We start from the raw sequence: 19,772 nt of genomic DNA, 5'->3' as shown, positions 1-19,772 counted from the left end.
GCAAGCCAAATCTTTTATATTGAGTAATGTGAAATCTAGAAGGCAAATAATTACTTTCAAGCTGTACAACACCAAATTACTTTTATTGCTATTGAGTACTGAAAGTTAATGTTTAACCTTTTTTTTTTCTTGCACATATATTACCATATTTTTTCTGTGTTTTCAAAGATAAGTAACACTGGTGCAGCTTTGCTGACAAAACACTTGCATTAATGAGCTGTTCTTTTCTTTAGGACAACCGAGTAGCTTTTCATAAGCCACGAGCAGTAGGGTATAAGCTTCTCAGAACAGAAGGAACATAAGAAAAGGTAGGAATAGGGTATCTTTCCTCATGGCAACCTGAAGCTTACTGTGTTATTCTTTCTTTCTCATAAGGTTTATGTTTCAGCCATTGGATACTCCTTCAACACAGTCAGCACAAGCAATAGAAAGATAAAGAAATCTGCCTTACATACCAGAGAAATTATTAAATATACTTTTTTTTCCCCACTCAATTATTTTAATATTTAATCTAATATTTTTTACGGGATAAAGTAGCTTAAGTAATAACTGCATGTTTCGCAGTCTATCATCTCTCCTGTGCTCCTTGTTGAAATGTTTTAAGAAAAGACCATGATGCTTTCAACTTGAAAAAAATCAGTGTTTCTCATACCTTTTGTTTGATGATCATGTCGTTGATATCATCAAGGTCACCTACTATCACTCGCTGAGATTTTATGTCTCGGTCCAGTCGAGAAAGCCAGTCAGTGAGTTCTGCCCATGCCTTATTGAAGTCAGCCAAAGCTGGAACCTCCAAAAGCACAGAAGATGGCATTTCTAGTTTGGAGGTGGTGGTTTCCTTGGTTACCCTGGTTTGTGTATCCACAGCAACAGTTTCACCAGAAGTAACTGAAAAAAAAAAAAGCTAAAATTACTGAATAAACGAACTATGAAAAATGTTCATTTTAGTAACAGAATATATGCAGGAAAAAGGGAAACACAGAAATAAGCACATTCCTTGATGCTATGCCTACTGGAAATATGAGACTCAAAACCAAGAGAACACACTAGTTCTCTCAATATTGCTACTGCACTGTATGCTTATCAGCATTTTTTACATATTAAAATTTCATCCTTGAAAGACCACTGGAACCTACTAACACTAGTAAAGGTCTCAGTGTAATTAGCATCCTTTCTTCAAGGTCAATAAACTTTCTCTATACAGGAGTCATCTTCCAAAATCTAATAGTGTGTTCAGATCTGTTGATGCTTGAGGCAGGCTGAATATATCCAATATATCCAATGTATCACAGAATTACCATGCATGCAGAAACAAATTTCTTTTGTGGTCTCTAGTCAGTCCATAGATGTGAATTTATTTAACCAACAACCTTCTCATTTACTGTTACCACCAGGCATTTCTCATAAGCTCTCTGACCTATATGAGAGCTTACATATTAAAAAATTCAGCCTTGGACAATTCTTGATTTTTCTTCCTTATACCTAGAATCTATTACATGCTATTATTTGGATGTTTGTGGATTTTTTTCCTTCTATTTGGAGAAAATGGACATATCTTCTTTGTGCCTTTTCTTACTCTATTACCTGGGTTTTAAAGAATCTGTTAATTATTCAATGTTTGGATTGGACAGACACCCAACACTGAAGGACAATATCTTTCTCTGCAGTCAAAAATGATGACAGGTGCCATAGATAGCTTCCATTGGACAGAGAGGTATTTAACATTAAATTATTCAGAATTTCAAGACTGATTTTTACTCAATTTTTTATTATTTACAAATAGATCACGATAAACTGTTGGGCTATTTTTTCTCATTCCGTTAATCATGCAAAACCAACTCAATGTGCAAAATATTATGGCAGATGAGACTATACAGAATTGCATGTGGTTAATATTTTTCTCATCTTTTAAAAATCCAGGTAAACAAGAAAAATACTGAAATAAGGAAAACGCAAGAACCCATGGCATTACTTCACTGAGGTGGCTGAAACATTAGAAATGAGAGATGTCTACATAAATACCTACCACCTTTTAGAGTAGCTACAGAATCTCCATCTGAAGCAACTGTTTAAACAACACAGTAACTAAACCGGGAAAGCTGAAACAAAGCTGTGTAGAGCATGCCCTACATTTTCTGAGGTGGAACTGCTAAGTGTGTTTACTTAGAATTAAGTATACATTCTAAAGGATCAAGATACTGGTTTCCAGTTTCCACAATCTTCTTAGAGAGTAAACTTTCCCTGTGGGTTAACTTGTCTTTTACAAAAGAAAAAAAACCCACCAAAACCAAACAGCACACCAACATGAAAACTACATCATCCATGCACAGTAAGGTTTTATTGCTTTCTAGTATTTCTGAGTATCTGATAGTTTTCCTGATTGTCATTCATGCTATTTCAGGAATGTGTGTCTGAAAATTCAAGTACCAGGTGATGGGTCAATAATTTGGCCACAAAATCGGTTGGAACTTTAAAACAATCAGTAACATTAACTGATATTGCCAAGGAATTTAGCAGCTACTTTCCATTAATGAGAAAGGCTTGAGTTACTTCACTAGTGAATCAGTGACCCTCTTTAGAGCTGCAGCAAAGGAAAAGACTGTGCACAAGCATCTAAACGACTGTCACTGCAAAGGCACCATTTGATGCTGTCATTAGAAATACTGTATGATTACAATTTATCAAATCAACTAGCATATACATTATCTATCTAGCCTGAATTAATGGCAATATCATACCATAAGAGACTCCTTCAAATGAAGATTCCTAATGACAAACATTGCAAATACATTTGTTCACTCATCCATATCACTATTGCATTTCTGGAGTGCAGTCCTTTCGGTAATTTAAAATCACATACATGAGAATAACTATGAAGTAATTAATTATTGTAAAAGTCTGTTCTAAGACAGCAAATTTATCATTAAAATCACACAGATAAGAAAATGGATATGTCTTGTTCTAGCATGGCAAGAGTTTTGCAAGGGTTTGTTCTGTTTTGCTTTGCTTTGCTTTTTTTGTAACATCTGACTGTTACAGCTGAGTATCTTGTACAGTAAAAGATTAGCAGGTTTTAATATCAAAAGCAAAGCAGATAACTCTAAAGGATTTCTTTCCTTCACTCTTTTGTTTCATTTTTTATATTTTTACACATAGATATGAATGATTAATAGTAACAGCAACAATCCATACTCATAAGGTTTTCTTTCCTCTCCGCTGAAATTACTCCACATATTTTTTTCCAAGTCTATTTCATCTAAATTATAAAACCAAAGTAGAGATTAGCTCTACTCAGTACTGGCAAAGCCTCATCAGAGTCCTCTGTCCAGTTGTGAACTCCCAGTAAAAGAATGATACAAAGCTACTGGAGAGAGTCCACTGAAGGGCCACAGAGATGATCAAGGGACTTAGGCATCTCTCATATGAGGAAAGCCTGAGACAACAGGGGTTGTTTAGCCTCATAAAGAGAAGACTCGAAGGGCATCTCAATAACATGGATGAATGTCTATTGGGAGGGTGAAACATAATTCAGTGCTTCATTCCAGAACATTACCAAAGCAGTTAAGTGTGAAAAACATGTGTAAGTGTTGACTTGCAGTCTTTACCCAGGGTTGGATGCTTAGGTCCACTTCCATCTGGACTAAAGTTCATGTAAAGGCCTTGTATTTCCTCTGTGACTTCAGAGATTCTTAGACAACAGGAAAACAGCTGCTTAGTTTGACATTCACGGAGGTTAACAGATGTTGTCTTACTTCATAGGAAGATTTCTGTTCTTAGGAGTATTTCAGGTAAACTGAAGAAAAACTTTCTAAAGTGGAACTCCGTAGTCTCCATAATTCGACTCAGGATGTGTGACCTGATATGTGTGACCCTGATATGATCTCACATATACTGGGCTGAGTAAGCACTCAGTATGTTCATAAGAACAGAAATCTTCCTATGAGGTAAGACAGCATCTGTCAACTAATATTTATTCTCCAGTGGCAGATATTCTGTAAGAGGTGTGAAGTGCCCTTCGGAGAGATTTTCTTTGCCTCAAATGACAACATGACAAATGGAATATTAGGGTGTAGGCTCTGACAGAAAACTAACCCACCCAGGTGGAGTCGGCAGGCCAGGTAACGACCCTTAACAGCTGAGGGCCCTCCAACACCAGCCTTCCGGTGGGGGTGAGGGGACCCTCCTGAGGGCAGAGATTCCTGGAGCCTGAATCAACATAGAGAGCCATGGGAAACTCGGCGTACATAAGGAATACCCAAGTGTTCAGTCTTGGTCAACTACCACCGACCCAACACCCTTCACCTGACCTTTGCCCCTTTGGAACTTGGATCGGCATCCTGAAGAATCTATCTGACACATGGTGGTTGGACTTAGTTCTCACAGATCCAAAAATTAAAAGTTATATTGAACAGGAGTTCAAGAGTACAAGAGGAGTACTTGTTCAAGGAGTACAAGAGGGTACTCCTACTCTTCTAATGTTTATGTTTCTAAATCTTTAGATTTTAGCATCAAGGAAACTTAAATACTGCAGAGTAGACTGTAATGTACTAGCAGAAGAGCACTGTCCAGTCTATAATCTCTAAAGCTTCAAGATATGTCATCTGCTGCTATGAAATAGCCAAATAATCTGTCCCACTTTGAGCAGTTAAAACATTTGAGTTATCATATTATTTATAGCAATTACGTTCAGAAAGCGGTTGCACAGCATGTTTCTCTTCTGACGTTTATCATTCCTCAGTACAAAAACATCACTTGAAACAGTGTATTAGTCCATTTTTTCTCTTTCATGATTGCACAGATATGACATGGTTCATTCAACAGGAGCATTTAAATGATTGATTAAAATTAATAAATCAACATTAATTCCACAATATGTAGGAATAGATCTCATTCTGAAACAATTTATCTGGAACAGCACTAGCAGCTTCTGTGACTCAAAGGAGATATTTTGTTGGTTCTGTAATTGTATTTTGTTGTGAGGTTTTCTTGTTTTGTTTTGATGGGGATTTTAGGTTACATTTTTGGGGTTTGTTTGTTTTGGGGTTTTTTTGTTTGGTTGGCTGTTGGTTTTGTTGTTGTTGTTTTGTTTTGTTTTTCATTAATTAAATGAAAAATAATTTGTAAATAAATAAATAAATAAAAAACCCCCACAGAATAAGGTCCCCTTTTTAAAAAAAATATGCAATACATCAGAAACACAATTAAAAACTTGGTCTTTCAACTTATTTAAAGGCTATATCAGATCACTCCTGTGACACAATAATTCACAAAACCAAAACGACAACTGAAAATCAAGACACTAAACACACTAACTTGTAACTTTTAAAGGGATTTCTCGTTGCCCTTTTCTGCTGTTTAACAATAAAGGAAACACCATAGAACAATAACAGGAGAAAAATGAAACAAAAAACTAAAATGTCAAATATAAAGCTAAAAAATGATCTAACAATACTCTGAAGTAGGTGCAATTTTCAGCTTGTTCATCTCAAAATACACTGGACAAAAGTCAAGACTATATTGATAATTTTTGCATCTTGATAACAGTCTGTAATGTTTAAGAGTCAGAATAATAGGAATGTGTTATGAAACTGAAATTCAAATAGAAATAAGAAACACAGAACTAAGTCAACTGAAAGAAAAGTATTTATTCCACTTCTATTTATTTCAGTGTTGCTTCAAGAGAGGGTCAAACTGACAACTTGGAACAAATCAAATTCCTTTTTTAGATACTGAACTGGAAGAGGATAAACAGCAAGAATGACAACACTTCCCAAAGCCTCAAACCCCTTTCAACACCTCCTATCAAGCCAAAGTCCTTAAGCAGAAAGAACTGAATGAGTTCACAGGAATGTTCCTAATTATTCTTCTGAGTGGTTTTAAGTACTGTTGAAGTTTTAATTATGTAAGGTAACTGTACCTAGCAGGCCATAGATTTTTGACAAGGAAGAAATTACATACCCACTAAACTTCATTTCTGTTCTAGTCAGGGAAACCCAGCTGCATTTTCCTCCCTCTGAGGCAAACAGAGGAAGAATATCTGTAACCTGTGGGATATGCACTGACAACATCACTCAATGAATTCATTATTTTAACACAAAGAACATTGCCTTCTGTAGAGACAGACCAAATAAACATTCCCTCCGTGGGCAAACCAGCAGTTCACTGATTTGGAGGCGGCACACCAGGCAGTTTTGCTTATTTCACAGGAGTCCTCAGTGTCATCTCAATGGCACTTAACTGCACCTTCTTATCTTCACTAGGAACAATTAGACTCTGAACAGCACTCAACACTTAACCACAAACCAACCAAACAAACGAAAAAAAAAACCACTTAAGATTTAAAAATCTCCCTCTTCTATAAATAAACTTTCTTGTTTATGCAAACTATATATAAAATGTGGTTGTAAGTCCTTTCAGTATTTTAAGGATTAGCTGAATATCACAGAATCATAGAATTATAGAATGGTTTAGATCAGAAGGGACCTTAGAGATCACCTTGTTCCAGCACCCCTGCCATGGTCAGGGACACCTCCCACCAGACCAGGTTGCTCACAGCCCCATCCAACCTGGCCTTGAGCACTGCCAGAAATGGGGCAGCCACAACTTCTCTGGGCAACCTGTTCCAGTGTCACACCACTCTCACATTAAAGAATTTCTTTTTAATAGCTAATCTAAATGTACCCTCTTTCAGCTTCAAATAGTTCCCCCTTGTCATTTTGCTACATGTCCTTATAAACAACCCCTCCACAGCTTTCCTGTAGCCCCCCTTCAGATACTGGAAGGCCATTATAAGATATACCTGGAACCTCCTCTTCAGGCTGAACAAGCCCAACTTTCAATCTGCCTTCACAGCATCTCTGCTATATTACTACCAATAGTTCTGCTACAGAAAAAAATAAACATTTTTTCTTACTGCTAGTGTTTTTGTTACAAATGTAGTTGATTCAAGTGCTAAGATACTGGGACAATATAAACTGAGAGTATGTAAAGGCTAGCACCTCTTATTAGGGTAACAGATGCCTCCAAAAATCAGAAATTTTTGGTTTCACTTTCTTCCCCCCTTCCCCAGCTGCCCCCATTGTTTTAATGGTTAATTGTGATATGAAGAGCCAGGAAACCCACAGCTGAGAGAAATAACTTATTTCTGGCTTGCCTGTGCTCTGTATCCTATATTTTTATTACTGATTTGAGTTTTCACATACATCTTGTGATATATATTTTAAAAGGAAAAGAAGGAAACCTTCTTAAAGTAGGGGATTCAGAATTTTTTCAACTAAAATCAATAGTTAATATCTAAAAATTAGTATGTGGTGTTACAGTGTGAATCAAATCCTGGTGTAATCTTCCATGTGGAGTATTTCACATGTCTGTCCAGAGAAATCACAAAACATCTGACATTATAAACTGGTTTGCAAAAAATAAGTCATAATGTATATGAACTTCTCTGTATAGTAATTCTGTGGATTATCATATGGACATTTTTGATAACAGACTTATTTTCTTCATAAGGTAAATACATATTTGACTAAATTGCTGTATACAGTAATTCATGGTGACCTGTTACAGATGCTTTACTCTCTGATAGACTGAAGAAAGCAATCAAGTACATTCAATACATATTATTTTTCATGTCTCAGGACCATACATGGACTTTTTTCTTAACCATGAAATAAAAAATTCCATTTTTTTAATGGACATTTTAACCCTTTTCATGAGAACTCTGAAAGGAAAACTGAGGAAGGCATTACATCAAGGGAGTCTCTTGGGGAACAAAAACATAAACGTTTTACTCCTGTAACACTTTGGACCCCCCATTCATCCATGAGACTAAGAACCCATTTAAAACTAATTTATCTGTAAAACATAGTAATAATTTGCATATGCAAAGCCACAGTCAGTGGAGCTGTTCGTTGACATATGTGGTCTACTTATATGTTTGGGTTTTTAAGGAGAAATAACCTGTTTGACTCTTAAAATTTTTGAACTAAAGGAAATATTAAGGAAAATGTTCCTGTCTCTTTTGGGATCTGTTGAAGTAGTAGACAGAATCAACACAAAGAGTCTCTTTGGTAAGATTAAGAGATTGTAAATATGCAATTTTATTTTTGAAATGTCTAATGGTATAGCTTTTGCTTTTATTTAAATTAATATTTGATAATGAAATCTCATATTTGTATTTATTCCCTCTCCCCTATTCTCCCTGATTATTTTCATTAATTAATTTCTGCATCCCTAATTAGGTTTTCCAATACCTAGAAACTCACTTGTTGTTTTTAGTCAGTCTGAAGAGGTTCATAAGTTCAAGAAGCCAAACGTTGCTTTTTTAAATTGCATTTTTTTCTGTTGTTGCTTTTAAAATGGAGTATTATTTGTACCCCTGAAGAAAGCTTTTATTTTTTTCCAAAGGATAGGAGTCTTTTTGAGGAAGCAGTTGTTGCAGTTGCTACAAAAGTGTTTCATGAAAATGAATGTTTTGTATTACAGCAGCTGTGGTGTTCCATCAAGTTCTGTCACATACTGGCCCTACAAAAAAATACTGTGACAACATCTGTTGCAAATGATGCAAGCACCTCTCAGTATTCCTTTTGTCAGTAAAAGTAACAAGTTTCTTGATTTAGTATGCAGCTTTCAATTGGACGTCAATCTTTATGACAACAATTTACATTTCCACTATATTGCTTCTGGCATGTAACTGAATTTTGGCAGATAGGTCTTTGATATAAGGAGAAAAACATTGCCAACAGCTCCAACTTTTACAGTGTCTTGAAAAAGTTGTCTACTCCACACTGACACAAAGACAGCAGTCCAAAATTTCAGTGAAAAAACTTCATATGAGTCACAGCAAGACTAAAGAATTTTCTAGCTGGAGTGCAAGAGGAGATTTTCATTTGCAATCTTTTCCTTATTTTAGCATTCTGTAGTTTAAGTAACCAGTCTGTATTTCATCATCTCAGGCCCTCTGACTAGAGCAAATATGTTAGAAACAATTATGAGCTTAGCTCCTTTTTCTCTGTGGCCTCCACTCTGCCTATGATCAGTGATTGCACTTGCTCACACTCTGGGTGGCTGTTTCTCTGTAGAACAGACCTAACCCTCTGGCAGCTCCAGTCTCCAAAGAAACATTAAGAAGGATGTCAGAGAGACATTGTATTTCTTGGTAGGATATGACCAGGATGCCACTGAGCACTGCTCATTTCAGAAGGAAAACCCAGCTTGCTTTTCTCTTTAAAAAGACAAGTCGACAAAGAACAGCACACGGGCCAAGAAGATTGTTTGGAGAAAGACCTACCTCTTTCTATTATTCCAGAAAATTAAAGAGATTTTCACTTAACATAGTGTCCAATAGACCTAATTACTACATAAAAGGAAACAGAGAAGAGAGATTACTGTTATTTGCAAGCCCATGCTATCAAGCTAGTAAGGTATTATAGTAATTCAGGTTATTGTAACAAAAAGAAGGGAGAGAGACAGAGGAAGTTTAAAGCATGATATAAAGCTAGAAACTGAGGTAGAAAATCTGAAAAAAGGGCATAAACTACCATTTTATGATGTATACATTATTTCTAGGGCTTTGAGAATCCCTTTTTCCATATCTTCCAGAATGAATTCTAATTCTCGATTCTGTCTATGTTTTAAAAGTTATGCAACTGTGCTGCTGCCACATTTCTTGAAAATTATTAACATTGGATTCTGCAGAGTGTGCTGAATCTAATTCTAGAGAAAAAATAAACATTTATTTAATTCCTGAGCCATGTTACATGAGCCATGTAAAAAAGACTTACCATAACTATAACTTAGTTCTATGCTCTCACCTGGAACAGGTTACCAATAATAGTCTGATGAATTTTACAGAATTCTATTATTTGCATTTCATGGGATTTAATCAAATTTAATCCTGTATATCCTACTGCTACTAACAACTGATCAAGAAATTCAGTGAAAGAAAACGGGGAGCAAAGCCTGCTTCTCAGAAGAAAATACTAGATCGTATTTTAAAAATGGAATAGGTGAATGCAGAACTTTGACTGATAATAGCATTAATCTTATTTACATTATAAATCTTGACAGCTGCACTTCCAACAACTTGTTATAAAACAAAAACCAGTAGACTTAGATTCCATATTGTCTTTAATAACTGCAAAGCAGCAGACTCCTGTTTTCACGAGTAAATCAAAATCATTTATTATGATTATAATAAAAATTCTGAGTTGCAACCCACAGTGAGTTTCATTTAATCAACTGAGCCTTGAAATATCAAAAAAAGTCCACATTTCCTTTGTAAACTGCACTGTCACACACACACATTTATTACAGATACTTTCAAAGAGTAACCTGCTGCAAGACCCCTCAAATAGGATGTAAAATATAAAGTTTTAACCTTCTTTATTTTTATTTAAATCAGTCTTTTGTGGCTTAGGTATATATCGCATGTATTTTTCACCTGCTAAATAATCCAGAAATGAATCCCCATCTCAAGGTATTCTATAGAGATCAAGATGAATTCTGAGAATCTTAGAGATTTGTGTTTATAAACTTACTTATTATGTTTTTATTCACACAGCTCTCAAGGCATAGTGTCAGCTTTTTATCCAGAATCTTTTCATTACTTCTCCCTGTTGGTGTTGCAGCACATGCTGTGTATGACCTCCAGAGATCCCTGAAGCTATATGCAGAGAGAAAATTGAATCCGAAAGCTTTATTAGACAAGTTTGTCTTCAGCTTGTGTCTGATGTCAGCTGTATTGAAAAATAGAACTGTTTGTGAAATTGGGTCCTGACCTTGAAAAATCTCCAATCAAATGGTAACAGATTCAGCTTTGTGCCATATTGCTATTTGTTAGATGTGGCACACACATTAGAAGCAAAAAAAAAGCTTGTTAATGAAAATCAGATAGAATAATCAGGCAGCTTCTTTCCTGAACATGGAAACTAAATATATAGTGGAACAGGGACAATACAGGTTGGCATCTGTGAATCTCTTTACTGCTGAAGTCTGGACAGTAAAATGCCTCAAAAAGAAGAAAATTTAAACTATTTATATAAACTAGTATTTTTTCCCTACTTCAAAAGCAATCAAAATAAAAGGTAAAGACATAAATCTATCCCTTTACTGTTCTGCTTTATACAGGAGTGAACAGCCTTTGTTACCCCAACTGCTCTCCACTGACTGAAGAATTCAAGATGTTCTTTATTACACTTCCTTATTGCAGTGTTCCCTGTTAATTTTCTCTCTTGCTTTTGATTTCAGTAACACTTCAGTAACACTTCTACATAGATTCTACATACAAAAGCATCCATAACTATACAGTTGTGGCCATGGCCATTATTGAAAATAATATTTCTGTCTCTAACAACTGTCATGATAGTGATCTTCCTTACTGGTGTTCTAAAACAAATGCTAACTAAAATGAACTACTATCAGTAGGGTTGCCTTCTAATTCACTGTGGAACTACTCATCACAACAGATGCCCACTGTGTGTTTTTTGCTGTTCATCTCTGTGGAGAACAGTTCTGCAAAATTAAATATCTACCCCATTCCCCACAAGGTATTTTAATAGCTGATGGTTCTTTTAAATAGTGAATGTTATGCACAATGTATTTTTAAATGTCAACACGTTTGCATTAGTATTGAAAACACTGCAGAAGCACACATTCCTAGAGTGTTCAGACTTCCCCAAGGAATTACTTTGAGTGTTCTCGGTATCAATTATACTATAGCAGCTGCTATAAACAATACAGGTGCTCTGATTTGCACATTTGCTTTTAATTTACCCTCTGAATACACATACTGTTATCTTTTCAGGTGCACTAATGAAGTGAACAAAAACATTTTTAAGACTAGCATTTGGAAATTCTGAGAAACACAGTTCTGAACTCCAGCATATGTGTTCACTCAAGCACTGAGCATAATATAAACAATGACTGCTTTGGAGAACATTAGCTATGAAATACTACAAAAATGAGAATAGTATCTATTGTGTATCTTTGCCCAAAGCTACTTGTTGTCATTTCATTTCTTACATTTTTGTCTTTGTCTCTTGAATCTCTCTTAAATCAAATGGTTTGTTCATTTTTAAAGAGGCAGTGGGACATTACATGATCCAGCTTTGAAATTCATGGAATATATTTCAAGAGCTGTAGTTCCAAAATCAAAGAATTCTTCACCTCCTCTGAACATATTAAACCAAATATCACAACAGAATAATAGATCATTCAACTACGCATCTAATACAAAAATAGAGCAGAATTCCACATGAACAAAATACAGACATTGGCACTATAGAAGCACTTTCGATTTCTTAGGTCACTGGATTTTAGTTTTAAACCTTATTCAATTTCATCAAGATATGTATTTCCATATACAGCTATTTCCAATAGCAGCTTTTGTTTGCTGCTATTTTCCCTCAGAAACCTACAGTCTAAGAGACTGTATATTTTTACTAGCACCAGTATATGTTTCTTATGTTCTGATTATATTTCAAGCAGTGTATATGAATTCCAGCTGCATTAAGCCACAGCAGTACAGATACTCAGAGAGTAATGTTAGTGAGTTTTTGCAAGAACTGGTTTTTGAGCTCTTACAAGCCTACAACAAAGCACCTCGTCCAGGTGAGGATTTGTTTCATGAAGAAATAAGAGGCAAGTTAAAGAATGCACTCCCTCAGCTAAAATCTCAAAGGATGAGCAAAGGAAATTCTGTTGCCACGAGTTTCCCCAGATTCATAAATAGAAGTCATTTGATTCAGGCCCCTAAACTCAAGGTTTTATAAGCTCTGGAGGTGACAGCTGTGATTTTTTTAATGTACACACCAGCTGAATATGTGAGCTAATGAGCGATGAGTTCTGTTTCAGTTAAACCAACTGGTGAAGATTAAATCAGCAGCTCACAATCCTTGTGTTACAGCTTCCTTCTAATAGACTCAGCTTGATATATCACTTCTATCTCCTTCTCTTTTAATCATCCTAAATCCTGAAAAGCCACCTTCCACTGTACATGGAAGCCCATTTTGTGGCTCCATTCTTGCTGTCTCAGACTCCTGCTTCCAAAGCGAATAATACTGAAAGCACAGAGCAGTTGTTATTGCATCCATTTGAAGAAAGATATCTAAAGCTGATGGCTAGTGCTATGAGTGCTAATGATACAGTATTAGCTTTCTCCACATTTTTTGTATTAAAAATACAGTAATTAACTATATAAAGCCTTTCTGTAAAAAGCATCTCTAACTCTTACAATGTGCAAACCACAACTAACTCTTTTATTTTTTTTTTCTTTCACTTTATTCAGACCTGATACAAGGAATGCTCCAAAATAAGACTGATAACTCGTAAGGTTTAAAGGGACAGATTCTACTAAATTTCAGAAGCAATTCAACCAGTATAATTGACACTAACTCTTACTTCACTTTTTTCCATTTCCCAGTCATACATTGTTCTATTTTGTTGCAGTAGGCATTTCATTAAAAAAACCAAAACACCAAAAAACCCCCAAAAACTTGTGTAAAAATTGTGTAAAAAAATGAACAAGATTGTACACAAAGTACTGTTCACTGAATAAGTTAACCAAATAGCAAGAATACCACTCACAATTCTGCTACCTGTACATGCAAAACATAAAATTAGTTGACAGTGTTTTTTCAACTATATTCATTCATAAGTACTTTGAAAGTTTCACTAATTTCAAGTGTAGCACAGTTGACAGTGGCCAAAATACTCCCCTTAATGTCTTGCTCAAATGAGAGCAAATCACAGAAAGTGTCTTTCTAAGGACCAAAGTCCAGAACGTCTTCCACCCCACAATGTACTACCATGGGTTTACAAAGCTCTATATAACTTAAACTGACTTATTAAGTAAATACAGTGGTAGCACTTCAGTACAAAAGATGTCATATGAGTGTTAAGGATGCTGTTAAAATTTGTCCCTCTTGTAAAAGCAGATTACAAAACAGCATTTCTCACCAGTAAAAATGTTTCCAAACTGCTGGCTAAGCAATGCATTGAAGTATTTGGATAGAGACATTCACACAATTTCATGTTATTATGTCAAGTGCAGATAGCAACTGTGATTTCCTTCCTGAATCATCTTTCTTGGAAGGTTTTAGACATACCCTTCAGCTAAGTGCATTTTCTGAGCAGGAAAAGTAGTTCTTGTTCATTATGCCCAAGGGCACACTGGACTCGTGGGATATGGAGGACTTTTTTTAGTGCTTCTTCTGCCAAAGAAACTCTAATACACAGACCTGGAAATAATTATAAACAGGTCCTTTTACCTCTGCAACAGCCACCAGATGGTATATATATAGTAAGACCCTCTGGCTGAGTTCTTGCAGCCAGACTAGACCAAATGATATCTGACAGGTCAGCTGAGGTTCTCCAACTACATCTTTATTCCCTGGTCACAACACAGACATCAACATTGTTAAATACTGACGTCCACAAAGGTCTCTATAGGATCAGGAAGTGAATAATTATCAATAGGAGATGCTGCCATTGCGTCATAGAGTCCTTCCAAAATAACATTGTTTATATTTTTTAAAAATTGTTTTTTCAGAGATGATTGTTTAGATTTTGAGAGCTTTGGTTAAAGATAGCTCTCCCATAGTCATCATATCTCTATACACACCAATTTACAGTTCATGAGAATCAGCAGCATAGAACATATAAGACATAAAAATGTCTATATCATAAGTGGTTAAAATAATGACAGAATTTATAGCATAGTTTACCAAAACCCATGACATTTAATCTCTCTTTTTCCCCCCTCTCTCTTTTTTTTTCCTTAATATAAATACAAAAATACTTTAGTAACACATACCACTTTCTATCTTTTTAGAAACCTGCTGTAGTCTCAGCCTGGAGAAGAGAAGGCTTAGGTGGATCATGTCCATGTGTATAAATATCTGATTGGTGGAGTAAAGAAGAGAAAGCCAGACTGTCTTCAGCAATGCCCAGTGACAGGGTGGGAAGCACCATGCAAAAACTGAAATACTAGAAATTCTATTCAAATAGAAGAAAAAACTTTTTTCTTTTGTTTGGTTTTTTTTGTTTGGTTGGTTTTTTTTGGAGTTTTTAACTGTGAAATGGTCCAACACTGGAACAGTTTTCTGAGAGAGGTTATGGAGTCTTCATCCTTGGAGATCTCAAAACCAGACCAGACATGACCCTGAGCAACCTGCACTAATTGACTGTGCTGTGATCAAGAGCAATACATGTCTCCCCAGGTCCCCTTAGAATTGTACAGTTCTACGATGATACATCTGTAATGAAATGGCTGCAGTAAACTGACTCAAATAAAGAAAAATTATGAATTAGTATTACAATCACAGGTTCAATTTTTAAATGTTCTTGGCAATAGAAAGGAAATATATTTTACTTCCTGCTTAATCTTTTATATAACACCAGTGCTTTCATCTTCTGCATGCATAATTCCATCTGCTGAGTCTCAGAAATGTCAGTAGTAGTCAGAGCCTACTTTTTGAATTAAGGTAAATGAGTAATTTTGCAATTCTTCATCTAAAGATGAGTTAATATAGGGATCTATTTCACTACTACTCTGTGTTCTCTCTCATGTTCTGTATTGCCTTTGTAACAACACATACACAAGTTGCTAACACTTCCTCTCCTCTCTAACATAACCTGCTGACATGCAAAACTGACACAGCAAATTCAGTGACCCAACACAACGAACCTGACAACACATCTTCAGTTCCCCCATGTCATTACATGAATTACATTACATACCTAAGCACAAAATCCTATAAAGCAAGGACGCTAAGGTACTACAAGTTTTAAAAAATAATGATGGCATTTACCCCTTTTTAGAAAATAGAAATGATTACCACTGGAACCATAGAAGTTCTAAATGACTAAAACTTAATGATAGTTCTTATTTTGTAAGACTCAACCTGTCACAAGCAAGTCATCTGCTTTGCTTCAATTGATATGTGCTATTCTGACAGAAGCTGGACTGTCTTCCCATATTGAATATTCCAGAATCTCTCTATATCATAGAATCATAGAATCATAGAATTGACTGGGCTGGAAGGGACCTCAGAGATCATCAAGTCCAACCCTTGATCCACTACTACTGCAGTTACCAGACCATGGCACTGAGTGCCACATCCAGTCTCTTTTTAAATATCTCCAGAGATGGAGAATTCACTACTTCCCTGGGCAGCCCATTCCAATGCCTGATCACCCTTTCGGTAAAGAAATTCTTTCTAATATCCAAGTTCAATATGGTGCAATTATTCACTTCTCTGCTTTTCTGCTTTGCTGGAGAAATCTCCAGTTTCTTCTTGTCTTGTATGCTTCCCATTAAAACATGTTAAGAGCAAGAGAGATGGGTATTCTACAGTAACCAGCTCCAAGGTGATTACTGTTGTATCATAGCCTGGGTTACAGACAATCTAACAAGGGGCAGAAAAAAATTCTTTCTGCACCCACATCTGATAAGCAGCTTTCCAAATTGTATGGGTGAGTAACATTCTTCATCTAAGCAATTGCAATAGTTCAATATCAAGTAAAGAATCTTAGAGACTTTAGGAACTCAGTTAAACCAGTGATTCCACTAGGTATTACTTTTCCACCCATGCTTAATCACTACATTTCAAAGGAAAGCAGTGGGAAATAAAATCCATTTATCAAGGAGATAAAAAAGAGTTTGTAAGCCTTGTAGGAAAGCAGCGGGTGCAAAGAGACATGAGAAGAATATACTGTAAATATTGCCCAAATAATTTAAATTACATGAAGATCAAGTCTTCTGTTGTGGATTCATGAACTGAAGACACCCAGAGATGTATATCACAGACTTAACGTTTAACTGCAGAATTACTCTTACTATGTTGTCATACAGACTTTTTTACAAATACACAAGCTTTGTCTTGAAATAGTCTCAGTTCATTGCCCTACCATAAAAAGTAATTTCAGAAATTCATTCTGTGATTAATTTACTCCCACTTGACCAGTGATATTATCTTTTAATTTAAATAGTTCTCCCTTTACAGTTTTTCCTCCATGAAAATATGTAGAAAGTGAAATTCTCATCTCTTCATAGAATAAGTAAACAAGACTTTGAAATAGTAATAATTTGAAAAGCATACTGCAGTCTTTTCATCAAATTCATAATCTGTCTTCTGGGACCCATTGCACAAAAAAGGAAAGGAAGTGGTAAAAAAGCAAGTTGGATGCTGCAGAAGCACACCTCCTGTTTACAAACTAAAGCTGAAATTTGTAAGGATGCAGGATGAATTTACACATTCTCCAGCCATTTTCATTTTAACTGTATGATTCATAATTAATGCCAAATATTGCATATACTAAAGCACTTACAGACACCTGAAGAGTAAAGGCCAAATGCTCCCAATGGTGGTTTTTCCTTTAGTTGTTGAATTAAATGGTTTATTGCCTTCCAGTCAGCATTCAGGTCTTCTAATTTTCTCTAGAATAGAAAATAAGAGTACATTAAACTTATAATACATAGATTATTGCAATTAAATGTAAAATAAAGAGGTTTAACTTTTTTCCTTTATATGGTGGACCATATGTATTAAAATAAGCTAAAAAAGTCAAAACAGCGATCAATTTTCTCAGACGAGAGAGAGAGATGAGTAAAAATCCCTCATAGTTTAGCTGATAAAGAGCTTTATGATATCAGGGTCCTGAAAACATCTTTAAGGAGGAAAGTCTGGCTGCTGAAGCTCAGTGCAAACTTCTACTGCAGCTGCCCAACCTTGATCACAAGCTGACCTCCTGGACCAGCCTCAGCGTGTTTCCATCCCCATGTCCCTGCCCAGCCACCTGGGGCTCTGTTTGACACTGATCCCCTTAACCAGGCTTAATCCCAACCCCCACTTAGGGGCAGCCACCCCGGCCTGCCCTATTTCTTGGCTGGGGACAGCAGGAGAGGGTCTGCCTGGTGAAACCCTGTCCTGCAGCCCAGTGGGGAGCACCCTGTTTCTCCCATCTCCCAAAGAGCAGTGGTCTGTCTGGGTTGACAAACCTTTATACCTTTTCAGGGAACATAGGACAGCTTCTTCTTTTAACATCTCACAGAAAGGTGAGATTATTTAGCACTACAAACCTGGATACTAATTTTTTAAAATGAAAATGCAAAGGTGAGTTTTGTGTTAAATAAAATAAATAGAACTTGTCAATAAAACCTCTGACTTGTAATATGAAATGCAGAACACATTCTTCCACCTATTTGGAAAGAAAAAAAAAAAAAGTCTTATGAGTCTTCAGGGAGTCATAAACTTCAGTGTGTGGGCACACAGTCCTGACCAGTAATGGATGAGCTCTAACTTTTAAATAAAACCTAAGCGAAAGCCCGGAGTGTGAATTATATCAGTCCTCAGGTAACCCTGGGAGGCATTTAGACTTGAAAATGTTTCTACCTCTCTTTCTTCCTTGCTCTAAGGACTGTAAAGAAGGATGAAGCAGTGCTAATTCAATGCAGGCATCTCTGAGCTCTAAAAAGGAGACTGTATTTCTTTTTCTAAGTTGCTCCCTGATCACTACAAAAAATCAGCAGGGTGTACCAGTGCCACTCAGGAATGCTTTTACTATTCTTGCGTCCAATTCACAATTAGATATACCCAAAATCTAAACCACAAATCAGCCATGATGAAAACAGGATGCCTGCTAGGGAAGGTACTTTTATTACCTAAAGCCTAAGATGACAGTAGTTAGTAGGAGAGGGATAGGGAACAACGCTCATTAAACTCAAGTGTACACACACTCACAGACACTGAGGGAGCACAATTTTATATGTCAGGGGAGTATCTCTCAAATTTGCCTTAATCTTTGCCATAAATGCTCTGAACCTGAAAAATTCTTTTGTATCTGTCAGTAATGGTGGCCAAAATATTACCTGGAAAGAAATCGGAGCAGCTTTTTGTGTAAATACATTTTCATAGGGCAGGAAAGAAAGGACACAATCCGCATAAGGCAATAAAACAACATTTTCTCTCTAAGACCAGTTTAAAAGATGTATTAAAAATAAAATACAAGATTAAAACCAAAATAATCAGAGATCCCCCTTGATAACAGACTATGAGGACTAGGTAGTAAAACCTATTATGTATGTATCAAACTATGCATGATAAATGCAACTTATAGGACAATTATACATATGTTTTATTTATGTGTGGATAATGTGCACAAAGAAGCACACATTGGCCCCATTTTAGAGCAGATTTTAAAGTGATTTTTTTTTCTTCTTTTTCTTTTTTTTTTTTGTGTTGTAGTCCAAGCACCTACTTCCAGAGTTTAAAATAAAAAGGACTGCTCCAAAATCTATTAATTCAACAGCAGCACAGAGAGCAGGAAGTTATCATAGAATCATAGAATAGGCTTGGTTGGAAGGGACCTCAGAGATCATCGAGTCCAACCCTTGATCAACTACCGCCACAGTCACTAGACCATGGCACTGAGTGCCATATCGAGTTGCTTTTTAAATGTCTCCAGGGACGAAGAGTCCACCACCTCCCCAGGCAGCCCGTTCCAATGTCTGATCACCCTTTCCGTGAAAAAATTCTTTCTAATATCCAATCTGAACTTCCTCCGGCACAAAAGCAGGGGAGGTTACACTATCAAAGTCTGGCTTTATTTTACAATATGTTCACCATAACTCAAGATAGAGATACAGATGTTATAAATATAACATTGGTCCTCATTATGAGTAGCTGCTTAATCAATCATTTACATGGATGTGAGCCTCGGATTTCTTTCCAGCAATGATAAAATATAAAACATGCCTACCACAGACATTAGAA

The 19,772-nt window shown here is 36.1% G+C and overlaps 1 protein-coding gene across 4 annotated transcripts in view; it reads right to left on the bottom strand.

Annotated features, from left to right (window-relative positions):
• DMD (dystrophin) overlaps window positions 1-19,772 on the bottom strand; it is a 950,620-nt gene that overhangs the window by 308,636 nt on the left and 622,212 nt on the right. For all 4 annotated transcript variants that reach the window (XM_030448312.1, XM_030448319.1, XM_030448327.1 and 1 more), the window contains exons 50-51: window positions 17,329-17,437; window positions 653-888 (exon numbers count right to left, since the gene is read on the bottom strand). In XM_030448312.1, the coding sequence (XP_030304172.1) occupies window positions 653-888; window positions 17,329-17,437 (345 nt within the window). The remainder of the gene's footprint in view (window positions 1-652; window positions 889-17,328; window positions 17,438-19,772) is intronic.

The sequence above is a fragment of the Calypte anna genome, chromosome 1 (genome assembly GCF_003957555.1).
Source record: "Calypte anna isolate BGI_N300 chromosome 1, bCalAnn1_v1.p, whole genome shotgun sequence".
In the NCBI taxonomy this organism is placed as follows: Eukaryota; Metazoa; Chordata; class Aves; order Apodiformes; family Trochilidae; genus Calypte; species Calypte anna.
This window is presented reverse-complemented; position numbering and strand designations above follow the sequence as displayed.